We start from the raw sequence: 20,800 nt of genomic DNA on the forward strand, positions 1-20,800 counted from the left end.
CATCCTCCACTCCTAGTCAGGGTCAAAGATCTTGGTTACTGCTTCTGTTCAAATGGATGCCTCTACTCTCTATGTACATAAATAAGAGTTAACATTATCAGAATTGATTATGTACTGTTTTAAATTCTCACAAAATATTTTAATCTTTTTTCTCTTACTGGAAAATTATAACTAATATACGTTCATTGTTGAAAATTTAGAAAACACAGCTTAAGCATAAAAGAAAAAAAAAAATTACCCCATCCCTGCCTATTGAGAGATACTCACTGCCAGTATTTTCTGTAGCCTTCAGGCTTTCAGTGTAATACACACAGAAACATTACATTTTATATGCTGTTTTGTCACTTGCTTTCCCCCATTACTTAATGTGACATGCGCATCTTATTGTGACATTAAATATTCCTCTCCATCGTTTTTAATGATGCAGTAGTATTCCATTGTGCAGGATGTACCGTCATCTATTTACCTAATGCCTTGTTGTGGCCAGGAAGCCTGCATTTTGAAATTTCCTCTTATTTTCTTTATTATTCAAGAGAGAAAAACCTCTAATTTTCTTCCATGGAAACTGGTTAGAGGAGCTTATTTTAATCAAAATGTGCTCTGTCATGGTGCTACTCTGCAGTCCTTGATAGATTTGCTTTTTCCCGAACATCATTGACTGGTTGGAAGAAAAGTCTCCTGCCCTGCTTTGCACTGAAGTCTCTCCATTAGCATTGTTGTGACCATTTGTCTTTTTACATTTATTATATTCATTTAACAAATGATTATATATTGCCTGATAACAAGCCAGGCGCCGTTCTAAGGGTTTTACAAATACAAATGATCCACTTAGCCTGTAGCCTCCTGGGGATGGGTGCATCTCATCCTTATGCTCCTGTGTGCACCATGGTCTTCTGGGCCCTGGATGGTTGGTAGCATGACAGGGCTGGGCTGGGGAAGGTTCATGGGGCTGGGTGAGCAGGGTTGTGTGACGAGCAGATCCCTGCCTGGCCAAGTTGGGCCTCCATGAAAACAAGCACCCACCGTAGCAGAGCCGTAGATCATAGAACAAGAGACAGCCTCGTGGGGCCCAGTCGGGTCCTTGCAGTGTTTTCATTGTTGGGTGGGAGCTGAAAGTAAGGCTGGTAACCTGGTCCCGACTACCTCGTCCCGCCAGGTGGCCTTGGGAAAGCCATTTGTCCCCTCGGGCCCTCAGTTTCCCCATCTGTAACGTGTGAGGTAGCTAGAATAGATAGTCTCTGAGGGCCTTTCAGCCCCTGACTTGCTAGGATCTGTACTGCACTGCATCCCCCAAGTCAGACCGTGGGATTTCAGAAGTGCTTGCCGCACTCCACCCGCAAGGGTCCCCAGGGTGTCACCCCTGTCCTGTGCTGTCTCTAACTTGTGATGTTCTGTGTGCCTCAGGACTTCCGTCGGCTCCTGAAGAAGGAAGAGAAGCCGATCCTGATGATGTTTTATGCTCCATGTGAGTGCCTTTCTCCTCTGCACTCAAGCTGGACGGTCAGACTCTGGGTGGGGCCGCTGTGGCTGTGAGGGGGATGGAACACTAGCCCCCGGCCTCCCTCTGGAGCACCTAGGCCTGCCTAGTTGCTGTGCTCACCCCGTCTCTCTGCCTGCACCTCTTTCATTTGTCTGTGCCTTTTCATCTGGCCCTGCCCCTCCATCCACACTAGTTTTTCTCTCGCTGGCATTGGCATCCTTCTGTCCCCTTCCCCCGGCATCTGCTCAAGGTGCCTCCGCCTTCCCTGCCCTCTGCCTCCTGTGGCCTGAAGCCCTTGGCTGGCAGCTGTGCAGCCGGTGGAGCCGTGCCTCGGCCCTGGCGTGCTCTCTGTGGTTACCGCTGCTGACCATCCAGAGCCTGGCCAGCCTTGGGGCAGCCACACATCCAGCTGGGAGATCTGAGGGATCAGGACCAGGGAGAAAGGGGCCACTATTGGGGTTCAGTCTCTATATGAGGCTAAAGGTCGTGAGAACAGCAGAAGGATCACTGAGACAGTAAGCAGAGGACCTGGGTTCTAATTCCAACTGTGTCATCAATGAGCTAGGTGACCTTGGTCAAGTCCTCACCGCTCTGTGCCTCAGTTTCCATTTCTGAGAGGGCAGAAAGGGGCTGGATCCGAGCTGTGGCTTTCACACTTTTGACTGTATTTGTAGTATTAGTATATTTTACACAGCAGCCCTGTACACTGTAAGTATATAAACTATATATATAAGCTGCAAAGTTTCACTAAACTAGACTTACCCTTCCTTACTGCTTGCCATCCACTCTACCAGATGTGGAAGACCTGATATTTTCTTTTTTATTGTTTTTTTATTGGTTTTTCCTACTGCTTCATAACCCTCTAATAAAGGGTCAGCAAATCATGGCCTGGGGACTGGCTGCCTTTTCTGTAGATTAATTTTTGTTGGAACGCAGCCACATCGCTTCATGCGGCTCTTCACGGCATGTTGTCTGTGGCTGCCTTCAAGCTGCAGCTGTGGAATGGAGCAGTTGTCCTCCAAGCCACAGATACGCCCCCATCTGGGCCACCTCTGAAGTCTGATTTGTCCCTACCCATGGATTGAAAAGCAAAGACCTAAAGGCCTGAGCAAGAGATGTGTGTGTGATGGGAGGTGGGTGTGTCCAGACATGTCTGTGGCTTGAGTGGGTGGCACAGGGTTCTAGTTACTTTTTTTTTTTTAACTACAACAGGAAGTGGGATATACATATTGTAGTGTGTGTGTGTATATATATTTGAAATTTGTTTATTTTAATTGGAAGATAATTACAATACTGTGGTGGTTTTTGCCATACATCAATATGAATCAGCCATAGGTATACATGTGTCCCCTCCATTCTGAACCCTCTCCCACCTCCCTCCCTACCCTATCTCCTGGATTGCTCGGTGACCCCTACCCGGCCCCCCACCTCACCCCAGGACTGTGCCTGCCCGTGGAAAGAGGCCCTGGAGTCCCACTTCCTGTTAGATCTGGCTCTGCCCAGGCGGTCTGCACTTTAACCCCTGATCTTTCTCTCTATTAACGTTCACTGGTTGGTGTCACCCCTTTTTGTTTCTCCTTGTGTGCATGCATGCTAAGTCGCTTCAGTGGTGTCCGACTCTGTGCGACCCCATAGACGGCAGCCCACCAGGCTCCCCCGTCCCTGGGATTCTCCAGGCAAGAACACTGGAGTGGGTTGCCATTTCCTTTTCCAATGGATGAAAGGGAAGTCGCTCAGTTGTGTCCGACTCTTAGCGACCCCATGGACTGCAGCCTACCAGGCTCCTCCATCCATGGATTTTCCAGGCAAGAGTACTGGAGTGAGGTGCTAAGTCGCTTTACTCATATCTAATTCTTTGCGACCCTATGGACTGTAGCCTGCCAGGCTCCTCTGTCCATGGGATTCTCCAGGCAAGAATACTGGAGTGGGTTGCCATTACCTACTCCAGGGGATCTTCCCGACCCAGGGATCAAACCCAGGTCTCTTAGGTCTCCTGCATTGACAGGCAGGTTCTTTACCACCAGCGCGACCTGGGAAGCCCTTTGTTTCTCCGTGCAAGTGAAAGTCGCTCAGTTGTGTCTGACTCCTTGCGACCCCATGGTCTGTCCATGGAATTCTCCAGGCTAGAATACTGGAGTGGATAGCCTTTCCCTTCTCCAGGGGATCTTAGGTCTCCCGCATTGTGGGCAGATTCTTTACCAGCTGAACCACAAGGGAAGCCCAAGAATACTGGAGTGGGTAGCCTATCCCTTCTCCAGCGGATCTTCCTGAACCAGGAATCGAACCAGGGTCTCCTGCATTGCAGGCAGATTCTTTACCAACTGAGCTATGAGGCCTGCCCAACTGTGAATTGCTTCAGGAATTATCCTGCTCGCACAGTTCCTGAAGATGGGCCTCCTTTGGGTCATCTTAGAACGCTTCCGCTCTCAACATATTGGCTAAATGAGACTAAAACAGTGAGGTCAGTATGCAGTCCATGTCATGAGGCAGATTCACGGTGCAACTGGGCAGGCTTCAGTGTAATGATCTAGGAGTCTCAGAGAGAGGTCCCCTGGCAGTGTGCACCTAAGTGCGTGTGCCATCCCCTCCCCACCCCACAGCACTTCCCCAGGCTGGCGGGGTGACCATCCCCATCACAGGAGGCAGAGCTGTGAGCAGAATTATCTTCCTAGAGCAGAAAGCTAGGACAGAAGAAGCTAGGTTCCTTGTAGGTGTTACGGAATGATTAGTAGTGAGGAGGGAGGGAGGAAACTCGGAGCTGTTAACACTTGTGAGGGCCGGATTGGATGGCTTTCTGGGTCCCTGGTACCCCCAGATTCTGTGGGTACTGTTGTGCTCTTATACTGATCCTGTCAAGCCCTCGTGGCCTTATAATTCAGCTTATTCCTGGGAGTCGCTAGATCCCTCGCTGGGAGGTCCTTTAGGACTCTGTTCCTTTGATCATGACTAGGGTGAATGAACCCAGAGCCAGTGGGAACTTTTAGTTGTGACAAGAAATCTGGGTCCCCAGGACCTACTGAAGTTACTTAGTAAATGCTTGTTGACTGAACTGATGGGAAAATGAATGGGCTGGTGCTCTAAGCTTTGGGGTTTGAGAGTGGTCATTAGTCTTCTCTCTTTCCCTGCCTCCCAGTTAGTCAGCTGAAAGGTAAACTCAAATAAGGACCACCATACCTGCTCTATTTCTGGTAAAGTTCAAGTGGCAGCTGACCTGGCCCAGAGCTTCCTGTTACTCTTCCATTATCTCTCCCCTGCCAATAACCTCTTCACCTGGTGCTGCTGATTTCTACCCTGGGGACAGCTGGCTGACTTACCATTCATTTAGAGGTCATGGGGGATAATGTGATTTGAGGTCATAGGCAGAGCTGGGGGAGAGAGGCCACAGCTCTGAGGACAGGCAGTAAGTTCCGGACTGCAGAATGTGCCCTAGTGGGTGTCTGACTCCCCCATCTCATCAAGTCACTGGCTAAAGAGAGGGTGAAGGGCTCAAGTGTGCCCCCATCATCCTCCTTCCTGGGGAGTCAACTGACATCCCCGTTCTGGGTGGAAGTGAACTGAGCCCACCATGAACTGAGAGGCGGGCTCTCGGGCCCTGTGTTGGCAGAGCCTCCCCTTCTGGCGCCGGTCCTGCCCCCCGCCCCCGCCCCCAGGTGTTGGCTCTGCCCTCTGCCTTACAGATGGGGAAACTGAGGCTCAGACTGCTCTCACCACTAGCCCCGGGTCACCCAGCAGCAGTCCAGGAGAGATGCAGACCTGGGTCTCACCCTCCCCGGAGCCGAGCTCCTTCCTCTGCTGAGTGACCTCCCATCCCTACCACGTGCATCTGCCTGGTGGAGCTTGGACATCCCAGGGAGCTGGCACTGCCTCCTCGGTTTCCGTTCTCCCTGAATCCCCACAGTGGGAACAAAGCCCCCTGACAGGTGTCACATGCCTCCCTTCCCAGTGCTGGTGGGGACCACGCTGGTGGTGGCAGCTGCTGGGGAGAGGGGCCGCTTGTCCTCTGCGGGCAGACACTAAGGGACCGTGCTGCAGGCTGACCTCGTTGCAGCTCCCATGTCTCCCTGAGTCTGAGCCTGAACTAATGGCATAAACTTGAGCCCAGATGTGTTGGCATGTCTGTGTGTCTGTCTGTCTGCTGGGCAGGAACGTCACAGAGGGACTGTGGGCATGTTGAGAGTTTCACATCAGAATATCCTGCACTGCGTCTTGTCTGGTAGATGCGGTGCTGGGGAGATTCGAGCGGTCCCCGGAGAGATCTGAGCTGTTCACGGTCTCCACTGTTTGTATCTGGCGATGAGGGGGTGAGTGCTTCTCTCTGAGCCGTGTTGCTCTGCCCACGGCCTGCTGAGGCCTTAGCTAAACGTAGATCAGAGCTTGTCAGCCTGCTGCTGCGTGGCCCTGTCCCCACTGTGCCGTGTCGAGCTGACGTCCAGACTGACGTGGGCTTCTAGGCAGCTTTGGTGTCTGTGGCCTTCAGAAGCATCTCAGAGTCTGTTTTGCAGCAGAGCAGCTGTCAGGAAGAGTAACGGCCTTGTGTGTCAGAATTCCTCCTGTCTGAGGAAACGGGCTCATGTTCTGTGGGGTCAGTGCCTGTGTGTGGCTTGTTCTCATTGAAGGGATGGGGCAGGTTTAAATCAGAGTCTCTCAGGTAGTACTGGGTGTCGGGGACCTTGAGTCCCCCAGGTTGGGGGCTTCACCACCCAGGAGAGGAGTGTGACCGTAATGGACCAGAGAGGGTAGAGCCAGAGACATCACAGAGAACGAACGGCAGTGTCAGTGCTGGAAGGGGCCTGAGGCCATCTGGTCCAAGCCCCCTCATTTGCCGGGAGGGGCAGTAGAGAGAGGAGGTGACCTGTCAGGGTCATCGGGCAGGTCAACGGAAGATAAGAATGGAATGTCGGATCCTGGCCAGCGCTCGGCTGCCTCCTGTCATGGCGTGATTATCTGTTAATGAAGGAAAAGAGGCAAGAAATCCCCAAAGCCACTGTATGTGTGGTTGTACGTTTTCCCTCCTAATAGCATTTGCTCCAGGTTCATCTGCAGCCCCTGGCTGGGCGGTGAGGGGAGGCTTTCAGCTGTGCATGAAGCGGGTGCTCCCCTGGCTCTCTGGATTCCTGTTGAACTCTTAACCCACTCTGTTACTCAGTGCTTTGCTCTCCCGCAGCTGCGTCAGGTTTGACAGTCCCGCACCTGTTGAGGGACTGCTGGGCTGGGTCCTGTTTCATGCCGTGGAGTTGGTCCGCTCTCGGGGACTGGGGCTTTTGCCTCTGAGGCTGTGTGTTCCCAGAGCCTGGGTGGTCCTGGCTTCTGGAAGTGGGATAAATGCTTGTTGGTAGAGGCGGGCCTGAAGGGAGAGAGGGCTGAGCACGGGGCCCATTGTAACCATTTCATTTCTCTCCTGCTGGTGACCAGGGTGCAGCGTGTGCAAGAGGATAATGCCACACTTCCAGAAGGCTGCAACCCAGCTGCGGGGCCAGTTCGTAAGTGAGGCGCCAGGGGCCAGGCAGGGCTGGCTGCCGGCTCTCGACTTCTCCCTCTCACTTGGGGAGGTGGCAGGGGGAGGGGAGAGGGCACACTTTAAAATCATGAGAAGGACTTATTATGGCTGCCCCTGGCATGTGGTTCAGAGACCTATTCTCAGTGGATGTTGAAGACTCCCCAGATTTCTGGGACCAGGAGAATTTGGGGCCCTTCGAAGGCCAGTGATGAAATAGCCAGGACGGTAGCAGGAAGCCCTGCGGTGTGCAGAGGCCAGGGGCTGACTGTAGACCATCAGGGTCTACGATGCTGGGGGCTGGGCTCCAAGGCAGGCTGAGGCTCCGGATGCTGGGCAGCCTAGTGCAGAGAAAGAGGGCACAGTGACCCTGGTGGTGGGCCCAGAGCACACGCGGGCCCACGAGGCAGCCTCCTGCCCAGGCATGTAGGGCTCTGTGGTTCCGGAGGGACCAGGAGGGACATCGTTTATGGTGCAGGAGGGATGTCGGGACCTCAATGGAGCAAGGTGGTGGGGAGCTGGAGACCCAAACACACCAGTTCTCTGAAGGAGTGTGCAGGGGGAGTGGACAGGAGACAAGGTCACCTCAGGGTCACCCACCTTTGGGAGACGGGAAGGCGAGCCACAGAGGAAACGAGGAAACTTCAGAGAAGTAGGAGCGACCAGGATGGTCAGTGAGGAAGGAGGGCAGGCTAGGACGGCCAGACCTCATCCAGGTCTGAGCATCAGTCACTGACCCTGCTCGTCTCTGTGTTTCTCCCGCTGCCTTGCCAGGCTTATCTCTTCTGTGCCATAGGTCTGTCCATTTTCGCACTTACCCCCAGCCACAGAGGTTTTGAGGTTTTTGTGTGGTTAGTTTTGGGTGTTTTGCCTTTTTTTTTTTTTTTTTGCTTTTTGGTGGCAACAGAAAAATAACTGCTGACTCCTCTGGGAGCATGGAAAAGTCCATATGCCTTTCCTGAAAGGTAGTCGGGAGGTGCCATCTCAGTGGGGCAGGTCAGAGTGCTGCTACAGGACTTCTGAGATCTTAAAACTCATCCTGATCTTTATGGATCAAATTGGTGATTAGTTCAGAGTCAATTAAAAAAGTTTAACTGGCGGCCTCTGCTAGCCAGCCCCAGGATTGGGTTGCAAAGAGCCACGTGCTTTCTCTTCTGACCTCATTTCTCGGGTGACACCAGGGTCCTGCTTGTGCCTCACTAATGAATTTTTAGCAAGCTGCCTGGAGACGTTTGGCCCTGCAGCACATACATCACTCTGGGGAAGTTTCACTGCACATTCTGGTGCCTCAATACATACCATATTTTAAGATGATTTTGCCTGAAGGAAAGACATAATTACCTACAAGTTCTCACCTGCATAGGCTTCCCTTGTGGCTCAAATGATAAAGAATCTGCCTGCAATGCCGGAGACCTGGGTTCAATCCCTGATCAGAAGATCCCCTGGAGGAAGGCATGGCAACCCACTCGAGTATTCTTGCCTGGAGACTCATGGACAGAGGAGCCTGGTGGGCTACAGTCCATGGGGTTGCAAAGAGTCAGACACAACTAAGCGACTTTCACTTTCTCACCCACATATCCTTAGACAACCACTCAGCTCACCCTCCAAACTCTGGTCCAGCCCCAGTCAGATCACAAATTAGCTGGCCAGTCCCATCAAAGCAGGTAAGGTCTTGGTGCCAATTTCTAGCACCTACTAGAAGATTCTAGCTAATGCTGCATCTACCTGCCAAAAGCATTTTTCCAGGCCCCTCCCATGGTCCCCCAGAGCCTGTCCCTGCCTTGCATGGTCCTGTCTGCTCATCTTTGCTTATGTTCTGAATCACTGTATCCACAGTTGATGCTAATTATGAGAAGGTTTTCTAACTGAGAGATGAGTTTCTTGAGCATTTCTTCAGTACAGCGTATGGGCCAAGCACAGAGTAGGAGCCCAGCACCCCTAATGAATCAAAGAATGGGCATGTGGCTTACCACCCCTGAGTACATTTTGTTAAGCTGTGTGTTTACATTAAAAGTGACATTCTCCTTTTTAAAGGAAGTCAGAGCATCAGTTCCTAGGGACAGAGGCAAAGTAGGAAGGATGTTTGTGGAACAAGGGCCTTCTTTTCTGGCCCTGAGTTCACACTAGGTTCATACAAGGCTCTACAACGTTTGCCCTGAAGATTACTTGTTAAGGGTTCAGTTCAGTTCAGTCGCTCAGTCGTGTCCGACTCTTTGCGACCGCATGAATCAAACGCCAGGCCTCCCCCCATCACCAACTCCCGGAGTTTACTCAGACTCACGTCCATCGAGTCGGTGATACCTGCTTCCAAAAAAGGAAAGAAAGAAAGAAAAAACAAAACAAAACAGTGCTCGCTTCTCCTGTTTGGGCCCAGGTCAGAGGGTCTGGCCGACTGACCCCAGCTTTGGCCAGGTGTTAGTTGCCTCTGTGTTACGTGAACTCATCCATTTCTTTGCTTCTGAATTTTCTTACTTGGGGCTTGTTTTGTTCTTCTTTCCCTTTGGTTTCTTAGGAAAGTATCTTTTGAAAAGTTTTCACCTTTCCTAGCTCCATGAGAGGAAGGGTCCTCGCCACTATGAACATCACCTACTTCAGGAGGTCCTTCGAGGCCAGGGCTCATGGTTGCAGCCGTAGCCTCCGAAGAACAGGGCAGCCAGAGGGGTGGATTCCTTTTTGACCTCGAACCTGGGGCAGAGATGGACTGCTTGTTCCCTGAAATCGAAAGCTCACCCCCTCCACACTGCTGAAATCCACTGGTTAGCACCTCCTATCTTCTCTTTGTCTCTGTCATCTTTGAGCCCTCTTTGGCTGGCCCTGTGTGTGGCAGGGGCTAGAAACCTTCCTCCTCGACAGATTTCTTGGGAGGCATCCAATCTGATGATGTCATTAAGGTGGAAGCCAGGCTGGGTCAGGGATGCACAGCCTTTGCCATTTTCCAAACTCAGATCCTCCTCCTCTTTTTTGCTGTCACTGAGTCATCGCATTTGTCCCATCTAGTCCCGCTGATTGACACCCTTAGCAGCCAGCACAGCTGCCAGAACAAGCCCATGCCCGCCCACCTCCTCTTCCCAGCCTTGCCAGTTATCCACGTCCACACCAAGTCTTTTGTTAACCTTGGCCATGATGGGCCATCTGGGTGTAAATGGTGAAATGGGTTGGTCTTGGCAACAGGTTTGTGCAGAGCAGACTTTGCTGATGGCTGTTAATAACTGGCTGGGAGATCTTGGGAAAGTAGCCCTGGAGGCTTCATTTCCCCATTCTTAAAATGGGGATGGATGATAACACCAGCACTGCCTGCCTCACTGGGCTGTTGGAAGAGTGAATGGGCTGGTGCATGGGGACGGCTCTGTAACCTCCAGACACTTCACAGATACAGGTGATGGGCACCCCCCACCCCACTGCTCTGTGCTTGCTGTTCCTCACTGCATGGAGTGCTCCCAGGGTTCTGCTTTCCACTCTCTCTTCTTGCTTAGTAACACACTGGAATGAGGGCCTGACACTGTGCTCTCCTTGTCTTCTACGGACTGTCCCTCAGTGGTTTTTATCTGTGTCGGTAGCTCAATAAGAGGTAGCTCCGTGGAGACTGAATCTCTAAGCTCGAAATGTGTCAGACTGCTTGCTTGACATCTTGGTCTGGATTTCTCTCCCTGGGTCCCAGATGCAGGGAGTCTAAAATATTTACTAAAATTCAGTGTCTTTCCATCTGGCAGGCGGCCAGCTTCCCTCCATGCCTCCTCCTGAGCACCACAGGCTCCTCTGCCAGGCTGTCACCATCCATCTCCCCCTCAATACATCCTCTATCCGAGAAGAGACCTGCCCACCAGCCTGGGTCAGACCCCACTCAACCCACCCAGCGTGGCTGCTGTGACTGCTCACTTATCTCCCTGATCCCACAGCTTTCCCCTTACAACCCCCAGGAGCTCTCTGGCACCTCCTGAATAAAGTCCTGGTTTCTTAGACACTAAAGGCTGGTCCACAGCCTGAGGGAACCTGCCCACCTTCTCTCACTGCCTTCTCTTGTGTCCTGCAATTAAACCAACATGGTCCCCAGTTCTTGAGCTGCATCTTGGTTTGTCTTACCTCTGTTTTCTCTTTCTGGACTGTCTGTGGAAATCTTACCCTCCTTGACTACTCGCTCACATGCTCCTGTTTTGTGGAGTTTCTATGATTCTTCTGTGATTGTCCCCACAACCACGGGATGTGGGCTGGACAGGAGGAAGGCCATGTTGTGCCAGCTGACCGACCCCCAGCACACACGGTTCCGTGTCACGCAGCCCTCACTTCTCTGTAGGCTGAGGTCAGTTCTGCCTCATTTGGAATCACAAACTCTAAAAAGTGCTTGTCAGTAGTTGTTCAAAAAATAATCACCTTGTTAACTAATAAATGCCCCCAAAGTAGTCAAAACTACTGCAAAAACCCAGAGAATTAAGACTTCATCACAAGCAAAGGTGGTTGACAAAGGCCACCTTCTGGGTGGGATTTGCTTTGCCTTAAGAGATGGATGCGTCTTCTGTGGTGGCCAAGAGAGGGGGTGTGGGCAACCTGAGCACAGGGCTAGAGGACTCAGGAGTCGGGGCCAGGAAAGCACAGTCTGGGCTCTGGGGATGTGAGCGGATTTGCAGAGCTTCTTAGTGGTATTCATATTAGTGGTGACAGCTAACAGATTCTGAGTGCTGTGGATACTTTGCTGCACTGTCCCATTTAGTCTTCACAGAAGCCAGAAGACGGAGCTGCAGATGAGGAAACTGAGGTGCGCGAGGCAACTGTGACTTGCTCAAGGAGAACATCTGCTGAGAGGGGAGTTAGGCTTTAGCCCCAGCATCCTGACCCCCGAGCCCACACTGTGGTACATTTCCATCTTCAAGGTGCCCTAGACGGTGAAGAGTCCAGCTGCCTCCCTGTGCAGAGATCTCAGACTGTGTCATTCCTGGGAGAATAAAAAATCTAGAGTCTAGCAAATGTACAATTAAGGGTTTTGTAGGAAAGAAGAATTAAAAAATGAGATAGGGACCATATGATCTTTGAGTGTGGAGTCAGACGTTGGCCTCCATTCAGTGGAATTGAAGGGTTTTGTGCAGGGAAGTGATGTAATGAAAGAGGAGGATGTGGAAGATTAATCTTGTGAATGTGCACTGACAATGAGGAGATCAATTAAACATAAAAAAAGAACTTTAAAGTAGACAGTTATTACTGGAACTGGCTGCTGAATCAGTCTGGGGAAATGAGCAGAAGGGCTTTTAGAGGGTTCCAGAGCTTCTAAGTAAATCTATCTCAGGTTTATTTTCCCTGTATTCCTTGTAGCACCCCAAAATGGGATGGGAGGAAAAAAATCAGATTAGCAAGCATTTATTGTGCGTCTGCTTTATGTCAGAAACTGTGCTGGGTATTTAAAATGGTTGGTATGTTTAGCTGCCTTGTGGGATGGAGCTGCCAGAGGCCCAGGTGATTCCCACCACCGAGAATTTGGTAGGAAATAAAGAATTTGAGCAGCAGTTTCGTGCTAAGTTTCTCAGTTGTGTTCAGCTCTTTGTGGCCCCATGTGACCTGTGAAGCTCCTCTGTTCGTGGGATTCTCTAGGCAAGAATAGTGGAGTGGGTAGCCACTTCCTTCTCCAGGGGTCTTCCTGATCCAGGGATTGAACCCAGGTCTCTGGTGTTGCAGGCGATTCTTTACTATCTGAGCCACCAGGGAAGCCCTCTGACTTGGGTCATCTCCTTCAGTTCTCTTAAGAACCGTATGATCTTCTCCTGAACCACATCTTCCAAACAAGGAACCTCAGGGAGGGTGACTTGCCCAAGGTCACACGACTGCCAAGTGGAAGCAGTCTTCTGAGTCAAGTTCACTGTCCACTGAGACTGCTCTTCCTCGTGTTCTCTCCATATGCCTCCTCATGTATTGTTCAGCAAAATTCCACTTCCTGGTTTCTCCTCTCCGCTTCTCTAACCACTCCTGGCTCTTTTGAACTTCTTCCCTCCCCTCTATGCTTTGTGGGAGTCTTCCTGCATCTGGTTGTGCTGTGTTCTCTTGTGATGACAGAGCCAAAGTCCTCTTTCCAGGCACCTGATCCTGCCCTACAGGAAAAAGTTGCTGCTTTGGGAAAAGAGTTCCTGGGGACTCATTCTGGGTTGCTCTTAGCGTACAGTCTTGTTGTCGGTAACACAGCTACTGAAGTTCCTTATCCATTCAGGGGTGTTGGCATATGTGGACCCCAGGACCCAGAGTATGTTCAGACTTCAGAGATGATGGTCAGGTCAGGCCATAGGTGATTGTCACCCGCAGGTCACCTAACAGGGTCTGAAGGGAGCAGAGTCAGGCAGGTGGGTTGTCCTGAGAACTACACACCCTCTGGCCACATGAGCTGTGTAATCTGAGAATGTGGTACATAAAGCCAGGCTGGACAGACTGAGGTATCCAGGAAGGTGTCTGAGGACCCCGTGGAGTGACTGAGTGAAGAGTACACCCTTAGTTGACATGGGCAGAGAAAAGGCATAGTATGAACTTGGGAGGCAGTGGCCCTACTCTCGGACCTGGTTGACCTTGGTAATGAGGCCAGGTTTCCTCTTCAGTCCTCAGAACTGTGTTTTGCTCTGGGATGATCTTCCCTGCAGGGCAGGCAGGAGGGAATGCCTGTCTGGGGGGCAACCCTCAGCCCAGATGCCTGTCTTTTCCAGAGAGCTCGGGCATTGTTCCTAGCTGGCTTGGCGGGCCTTGCTCCCCTCTGCACCACACGCATCAGTCTCTGAGGCTCAGTCCCCATCTGTTTCTGGTGGGACAGCTGAACGAGCAGTGTGTGGATGAAGTGAAGGGCGTCTGCGGGCAGAGAGTGGATGGGTCTGTTCTCCCTTTGCTCCCAGGTGCTGGCTGGGATGAATGTCTACCCCTCGGAATTTGAAAACATCAAGGAGGAGTACAGCGTGCGTGGCTACCCCACCATCTGCTATTTCGAGTAAGTCCCCTGCCTCCCTGTGGACACTGCTCCCCCCACGATGGCGTCTGCCCCCTGGCTGAGCCCACGGTTTCTCCCCACGTTTCACAGGAAAGGACGGTTTCTGTTCCAGTATGACAGCTATGGGTCCACAGCTGAGGACATTGTGGAGTGGCTGAAGAAGTAAGTTGGCGTTTGCCTTGGTGGGGGTACCCAGAGGGAGGGGTATCTGCTGGGCCCCAGTATTTCCCTGGTCACAGGGCTCTGCCTGGCGGTTGGAAAGTGAATGAGGAAGGAAAGGACCATTTCTTGCTGCCCACACAGCTGATTGTGGGTAGCATCTAGGTGAGGGATCTGTGAGTGCAGGATGTGAAAGTTGGGAGAATTTCATGTGACTCACTGTGATGACTGCATTTCAGATAAGTTTTTTTTTTCCCCCCTTACTGTCTACCTGATGGATAGAAGCATTTCTCACCCAGGATGGCAGGTTTGAGAGAGGTTCCACTGCAGGTCTCTCTGAAAATAGAGTTGTCAGTCGAATGCTTATTTCAAACATAACACTTTGTATTAGGTGCTGTGAAGCTAAGAAGTGTCCTAATGCCTTATATTTGCAGACTGCTTTGCGGTTCACCGTGCATCCCTGCAGAGCGTTTCATAGCACCCTGTGATCCTGTTTGTAATGTGATTAGATCCTTACAACCCAAACCACCCCTGCCCTGCCCCCACCATGATAGATGTGTGACTTTTGTGTGATACTTGAACCCTGACCAGTGTGTTAGCTAGGGAGTCTGTCTCCCCCACCCCTTCTTCGTGGCTGGAGTTCTGACCACCCTGACACGCCCCAAGCACTCACCTGCTCTGGGCTCTGCAGTCATCGCCCATGTGTAGCTATTTGTGCACAGTCCTTGGAATAACAGCAGCGTTTTGGGGGCTCCACTTTGTGCCTGACTTTGTTCTAAGCACTTTATGTGGATTCTTAAGGAATCCTCAGAACAGATACTATTATCCTTATTTCATGATTTCATGAATGAGGTAACTAAGCAGAGTGATGGAGTGGCTCGTCCAAGCTCCTGACAGGCAGCAGGGCCAGGCTTGGCCCCGGGCAGCAGCTCCCCTGAGTTCTGGCTGGAGCCCCTCCTGTTTTACCCAGGTGCCAGCATGGTGGACATTTATTGGCATTATTACTGCACGGGCACAGGATTAAAGAATTAGTTATCCAAAGACATGGAGGTTGAAAATGTGTATTTTCAGAATGAGAAAGGAGGATAAATTTTGTACACACACACACACACAAAAACCACCAGAATCCACAGAAAACAAACTGTTTGATTCTAAAGGCTGGAACTCTCAATCTTCTGTTCCATGGGTTCCCAGGGGCCCAGGAGATAAAACAGCACAGCCAAACCATGTTTGCATGTTGTCTTTTATTTCTTGGAAGCATTTTCACATCTCTGTCTCCATCTCTTACTTCAATTCCAGCCCGTGCCCAGGAAGGCAGCTCCCCATTATTCTGTACTCATTGTCTTAACCTGGGCCTTCACACCCCTGTTTTCCTTTTCATTTGATAATAAGCATGTCCTCTCCTCCAGCCAGACATGTCTCGCTCTGCGTTGGGAGAAGGTTTCAACAAATGGCAATCTCATTTGTCACCAGAGCATAAAGTCTGTCTGCTTCCCTCCCCCTTCTCTAACCTTTTCTGGTTTCAAAATGCACTCATATCTTCTTGGAAGGATAAGGTTTATTATTTATTTTTTTAGAAAGTGTTCAGAACTGCTTGCTCTCCTAGACCAGGGGAGCATGTCAGTGGAGGCTCTGAGACAGGTTATTTTCTACCCTCGGGAACCCACTGCTGTGTCCCCACCCCACACACAGCCCCAGCCTGGTTCCTCCACCTTGTCCTGGGCTGGCGTCTCCCCATTTCCCACCTCTTCTCTCCTTGCCCCCCATGGAAAGGAGATCTTGTTAGCAGCTTTTGGTTCACCCTGGGTGTGCAGTCTCCACACTGAGGTTGATGGGGTAACTCTGGGGAAGGGAAGTCAGCCTCTGGGTACCCCTGGGCAACAGCTTCTCCAAATGCAGGACCATAGGCCACTCTCCAGCATGGTGGGGGCAGAGAGGCTCTTCCTGAGGGACCCCTCATGGACTGCCTCATCTCATGCCCCAACAAGATCTAGCAGTGCCATTGTGCTTCCAGTTAGCTAAATTTTTTTTTTTCAAAGTCTTTTCTGATTTTAAGGTTATTCAGTGAGGTATGTTATTACCGGAAAACTCAAATATTTAGTTAAAGGGAAAAGTGGCCCCCTTATCCCACTACCCAAGAATAATGTGTTGTGGCATTTGGCATTTCCTTACAGATTCCCCCCAACAGATAGCCAGCTCTGTGTGTGTTTTTCCCTGGTACCAGGTGTTTTAAGTCTTTACCAGGTTTCCCCCACATCCTGGTTCGTGGGTCGCAGTGTTCCCACCTTTCCTGCTGCCCTGCACTTCTTCCCTGGGCCTCTCCATTGGCTGCTCATGGCTTACGGCAGCCAAATGCAGAAGGATGAGGAGGATGGTCCAGCCTTCCTAGTTCTCCAGATGACTCTCAGAAGCCCAGGAGAGAAGGGCCAAATGCTGCCCTGTGGCACGTGACTCTGGCGATTGGGCAGAGCAGGGCAGGGCATCCCTGTGTCGGAGCGCCCCGGGCTCTGGGGTGGTTGCAGTGATCCTGGCGGTTGTGCCGTCTTGTGCTCCCAGCAGCTGCATTTCTCATTCCGCTCTCTGCAGATTTCATGCTGCTGAGTTGGGCTTGGCAGGTAGAGTGTTCACAAGTGGCGATCAGTGTTGACCTGGCTATGCAGTTCTGCCTATGTATTTTTATACTAAGCAGAAGTGGATTGGAAACAAGCACAAAGTGTTCTTGACTTGTCCTGCTTTAAGTTGCCTCTTCTCTTCTCTGGCATGGGCGCCTCCCTCAGGCAAGGACCTGCTTTGTGTGCATTTCGCAGTCCTGGAGAGCCCAGGATTTAGGGTCACAGGATGGTAAGGGAATGGGAATGTCAGTGAACTGCCCCCAGCAGTTCCCTTTCAGTGTTGTTTTACCTCTAGGACAGGTGGAGTTACTGATGATGCTTGAACACCTTAGAGAACGGGGCCTCAGTGTTACTGAGTCCAAGCTCGCTCTGCTTGCCTCACGACAGGCCCACGATTCCGAGAGATGAGGTGTTGAGGCGAGGAAGAAACTTTAATCCGGGAGTTAATCCGGGAGCCAACTGACCAAGAAGATGGCAGACTAGGGCTTCAAAATAACCATCTTGTCAGGGCCTGGTTGCCAGGTTCTTTTATGGATCAGAGATGAGGGGGAGGTGAGGAAATAAAGTAATAAGATTGTTCAATCCTTGCAAATGTCCCCTAGAGTGGCAAGCCTCGGGCAGGGAGGGGAATGTGTTGGTTTCACTTCCTTACAGTCCTTCACAGGAGGCAGGCCATTATGTATGTTTATAATAACAAAAAAGGGTTAAAGTCACTGAAGCTGATCCTGTGTAAACTTAAAATTAACCTTTCGCGGTTACATCGACTCATTCTGAGGGCCCACTCTTGATTGAGTGATTCTTATGATTTAAGTTATGAGTGATGTCCAGGGACACCTGGGTAGCATTTTATACATTTACAAAGTATCTCAAGGCCATTGTCTGGATGTACCTGCAGGGCAGATGAAGAAGGGCCTGCACGTATGTTGATAGATGTTTTAAGTCGGACTGGTTGCCTCAGCCCCTAGAGCTGAAAGGTGGAGGAAACGACTCGGAGCCAGGTATTCTGACTCCTAGTCTGGCTCTTTCTCTCTTATCTGCTGTAGATAGGAGGTTCTTACTTCTGTTGAGCTGAAGTTTCCTTCTCTGGAGCTTCCATCTGGTGTTGGTTCTCCTTTATGGGGCTGTAGAAAATCAATCTTACTTTCTCTTCGCACTACAGTGTGAAATGTTTGAAGAAAACTATTATGTTCCCCTTGTCTCTTCTTCTCCTGGCTAGACACCTCCAGTTCCTTCAATGATTCTTCTCTCATTCCTGCATCGATTCAAAGAGTGTTTATCGCGTACCTGCCTTGTGGGAGGCGCAGGAAGTAGAGAGATGATCTAGAGGGAGCCCCTGTCTTTCAGGGGAGACACAGTAAAGGGCATGATTCAGTCATTGTGCCCTCTTACCGCTGTGCCTAGGTCTGCAGGCCCCTCCAGAAAGCAAACTTCCTACTGTCCACTGGGTGGGAGAGGGGCAGCCACCTGGCTGCTGGAGATCCCAAGGTCTCCCATTTCCAGTGCTGCGCCCCAGCCCCACTTCAAGGGGAGCCTCTGGTCCTCTGGAGCCTTTGCATGTTGGGGTAGTTCTTGGGTCCCTGCCCCCTCTGAGCACCCAGCACCTCTGGTTTCTGTCTTCTAAGAAAAGCAAACATTTTTTTGCTAAGTCAGTTTTCTAGCTTCTAAATTTGCACCGACCTCTTTTTCTCTCTTTGCTTTTGATCCTGTGAGTTCATTACCTTTTTCTTTTTTAGCTCTTGTGATGTTATTTTAGTGGCTTTGGAGTGTGTCCTCCTCCATGTTTAATTAGAAAATTTTCAGTCACCTTCATTTACTTGTACTGCCACTAAGGCATGGCTTCTCCATTCTCTGTGTGTACTCTTGCTGGATTTTTAAAAATTATTTTAATTTTAGAATAGATTCCATTCACATAATTTAAATAATTTTTTAAAAGATACTTAAAAATTATGCATTGACGTCTTCTTTTTACCTGTTTCCTCCATCCTATTCTCCCTCCCACCCCCTAGAGGTAGCAACTTTAGTTAGTTTCCTTATGCCGACGCATGCAAATATGAATAAGTATTTTTTATCTCTCTCTATTTTACGCAAAAGTTAGCATATTATGGCCTGTTGTGTCTGACCCTGCGGTCTACATGAGAGTGTAGGGAGCTTCGTTGTCCCCCTGCACCATGCTCAGCCCTCTGGGGTCCTGTTGGACTGCAATTTACCTAAGCAGTTTGTATACCAGTGGGTACTGGGTTCTTCCAGTCTTTGCTATAACAAATCATCTCTAATAAATACCTTGGAATGTGTATAATTCTGACCATGTCCAGGTATATTGAAAAAATAAATTCCCTGAGGTGGAATTGGTGATGCTTTCAGGAATTGGTATTGAGTCTGTGTATGGGAGCCTAGGTTTCCTGGTGTTGGGAATGCTGAATGGCTGGCGGTGACTCATTCTAAAGCTTGATTTTGCCATCAGCCCCGTCTAACGTTGGATGTACATGGGCTCAGAGTGGTTTGACCCTCTCCCTGCTACTTCCCATTGCTGAGACCACCAGTGGGGCCTAGTCAAGAGCACCAGAGAGGGTTTCTGAAGGTGCTGTCAGACCCAGGCTCTGCCGTGGGGCAGGGGTGGCAGGTTCCACTGCGTCAGCCACACGGGAGGATGGCAGCTTCCATTGTTTGGGCCACATTGCTCTCATGACTTGTCAGTCCTGGCTGCTGGAACTTTGCACTTTTTCTTTTTTACTGTAGGCTCTCAAAGGCAGGAAGCAATGGTTGTCTTTTCACATTTGTCACCTTAAAGGGTATTTTTTCAAAGTAACGATTAAGGTGGCTCTGGCGAAGGTGTTCATAAAGCATCAGGGAGTTTGTGTCACTGGCAGACTTACCCTTGGCTTTGAAGCAAGAGAGGGCAGCTGTGAGCCTCCCCCACTGTAACAGCTGGTGATGTATATGTCAGCACACAACTGTCCCAGGTGGGGCGGGCTCCAGGGAGGTGGGCCACCACCCTGAGGTTTTGCAGCTCATGGTGGCAACAGGGATTTGACCTGACCTCTGACCCTGGCCCTTTCTGCTAGAACATTCAGAGAACTTTGTTTCTGGTCTTGAGGAAGGGTTCCTACTGTGGGTGTGTTCTCATAGATAAGGAGCCCCCAGCCTTGTTTACCTGGGCCCCACTGTTTCTCATTACGACCCTCCTCCCACACTGGTTGGTGAACACCTCTCAATCCCCTCTCCACCCCCAGTCCTTCCCTGATACTTGGTCTTTCTCAAGACCCCTGGCCTCTCTCTCTCCTCCTCACCCACCACCCCTCCCCTCTTATTCCCTCTACTTCTCACCCCTCAGCCTGTGGGCACCACTCAGCACAACAGTTAGCTTTGTCAGAGGTCACTCTTTGTTGCCATAGTTTATATTCTTGCCAGTTGGCTAAAGTTTTAGATGCTAGTGAATCCCCCCACCCCACCCTGATCACGGGGAGGAAGTGAGGTTTCCTGACCTGACTAGAGAGCCACAGCTGGAAGCCACTGTTTGCCAGAGGATATCAGCTGAGCACCTCTGGGCTCTTGAGGGGATGATGGAGGTGGGCAGGGCCGAGGAGTCCCCCACCCCCTGCTCCCCCCGGGGGGTCGCGGGGAGCCCCTGAAGCAGGCTGTGTGAGCCAGTGGGGGTGAGGGCTTCACCGGCCCCGGAGTGTGCTCTGAGCTCTGCCTGTTTTTGGTCTTCCAGTCCGCAGCCGCCACAGCCCCAGGTCCCCGAGACTCCCTGGGCAGATGAGGGCGGCTCCGTTTATCACCTGAGCGATGAAGACTTTGACCAGTTTGTGAAGGAACACTCCTCTGTGCTCGTCATGTTCCACGCCCCATGTGAGTGGAACCTTGCTCCTCCCCGCCACAGCCTCTCTCCCTCGGCTCAGAGTGGACACCTCTCTGAGCCTTTAGCTGTTTACCTAGAGCAGCAGTCATCCCTTAGCTTGCAGGTGGGGACACTGAGGCCCTGAGAGAGCCTGTATCTTGTCCAGTAGTTGAAAGGGCACAATGAAGCCAGGGCTGGAGCCTCAGTCCCCACAGCACCTAGAACCCCTTCTTTCTATTTCACCTGGTATCCGTCACAGCCTGCAGTGGCC

General features: G+C 51.0%; 1 protein-coding gene across 1 annotated transcript in view; it reads left to right on the forward strand.

Annotated features, from left to right (window-relative positions):
* Nucleotides 1-20,800, forward strand: part of PDIA5 (protein disulfide isomerase family A member 5) — a 93,068-nt gene that overhangs the window by 38,275 nt on the left and 33,993 nt on the right. The window contains exons 7-11 of the mRNA XM_061407204.1: nt 1,405-1,465; nt 6,893-6,960; nt 13,829-13,920; nt 14,011-14,082; nt 20,404-20,540. Of these exons, the coding sequence (XP_061263188.1) occupies nt 1,405-1,465; nt 6,893-6,960; nt 13,829-13,920; nt 14,011-14,082; nt 20,404-20,540 (430 nt within the window). The remainder of the gene's footprint in view (nt 1-1,404; nt 1,466-6,892; nt 6,961-13,828; nt 13,921-14,010; nt 14,083-20,403; nt 20,541-20,800) is intronic.

Source organism: Bos javanicus, chromosome 1, assembly GCF_032452875.1.
Source record: "Bos javanicus breed banteng chromosome 1, ARS-OSU_banteng_1.0, whole genome shotgun sequence".
NCBI classification, from domain to species: Eukaryota; Metazoa; Chordata; class Mammalia; order Artiodactyla; family Bovidae; genus Bos; species Bos javanicus.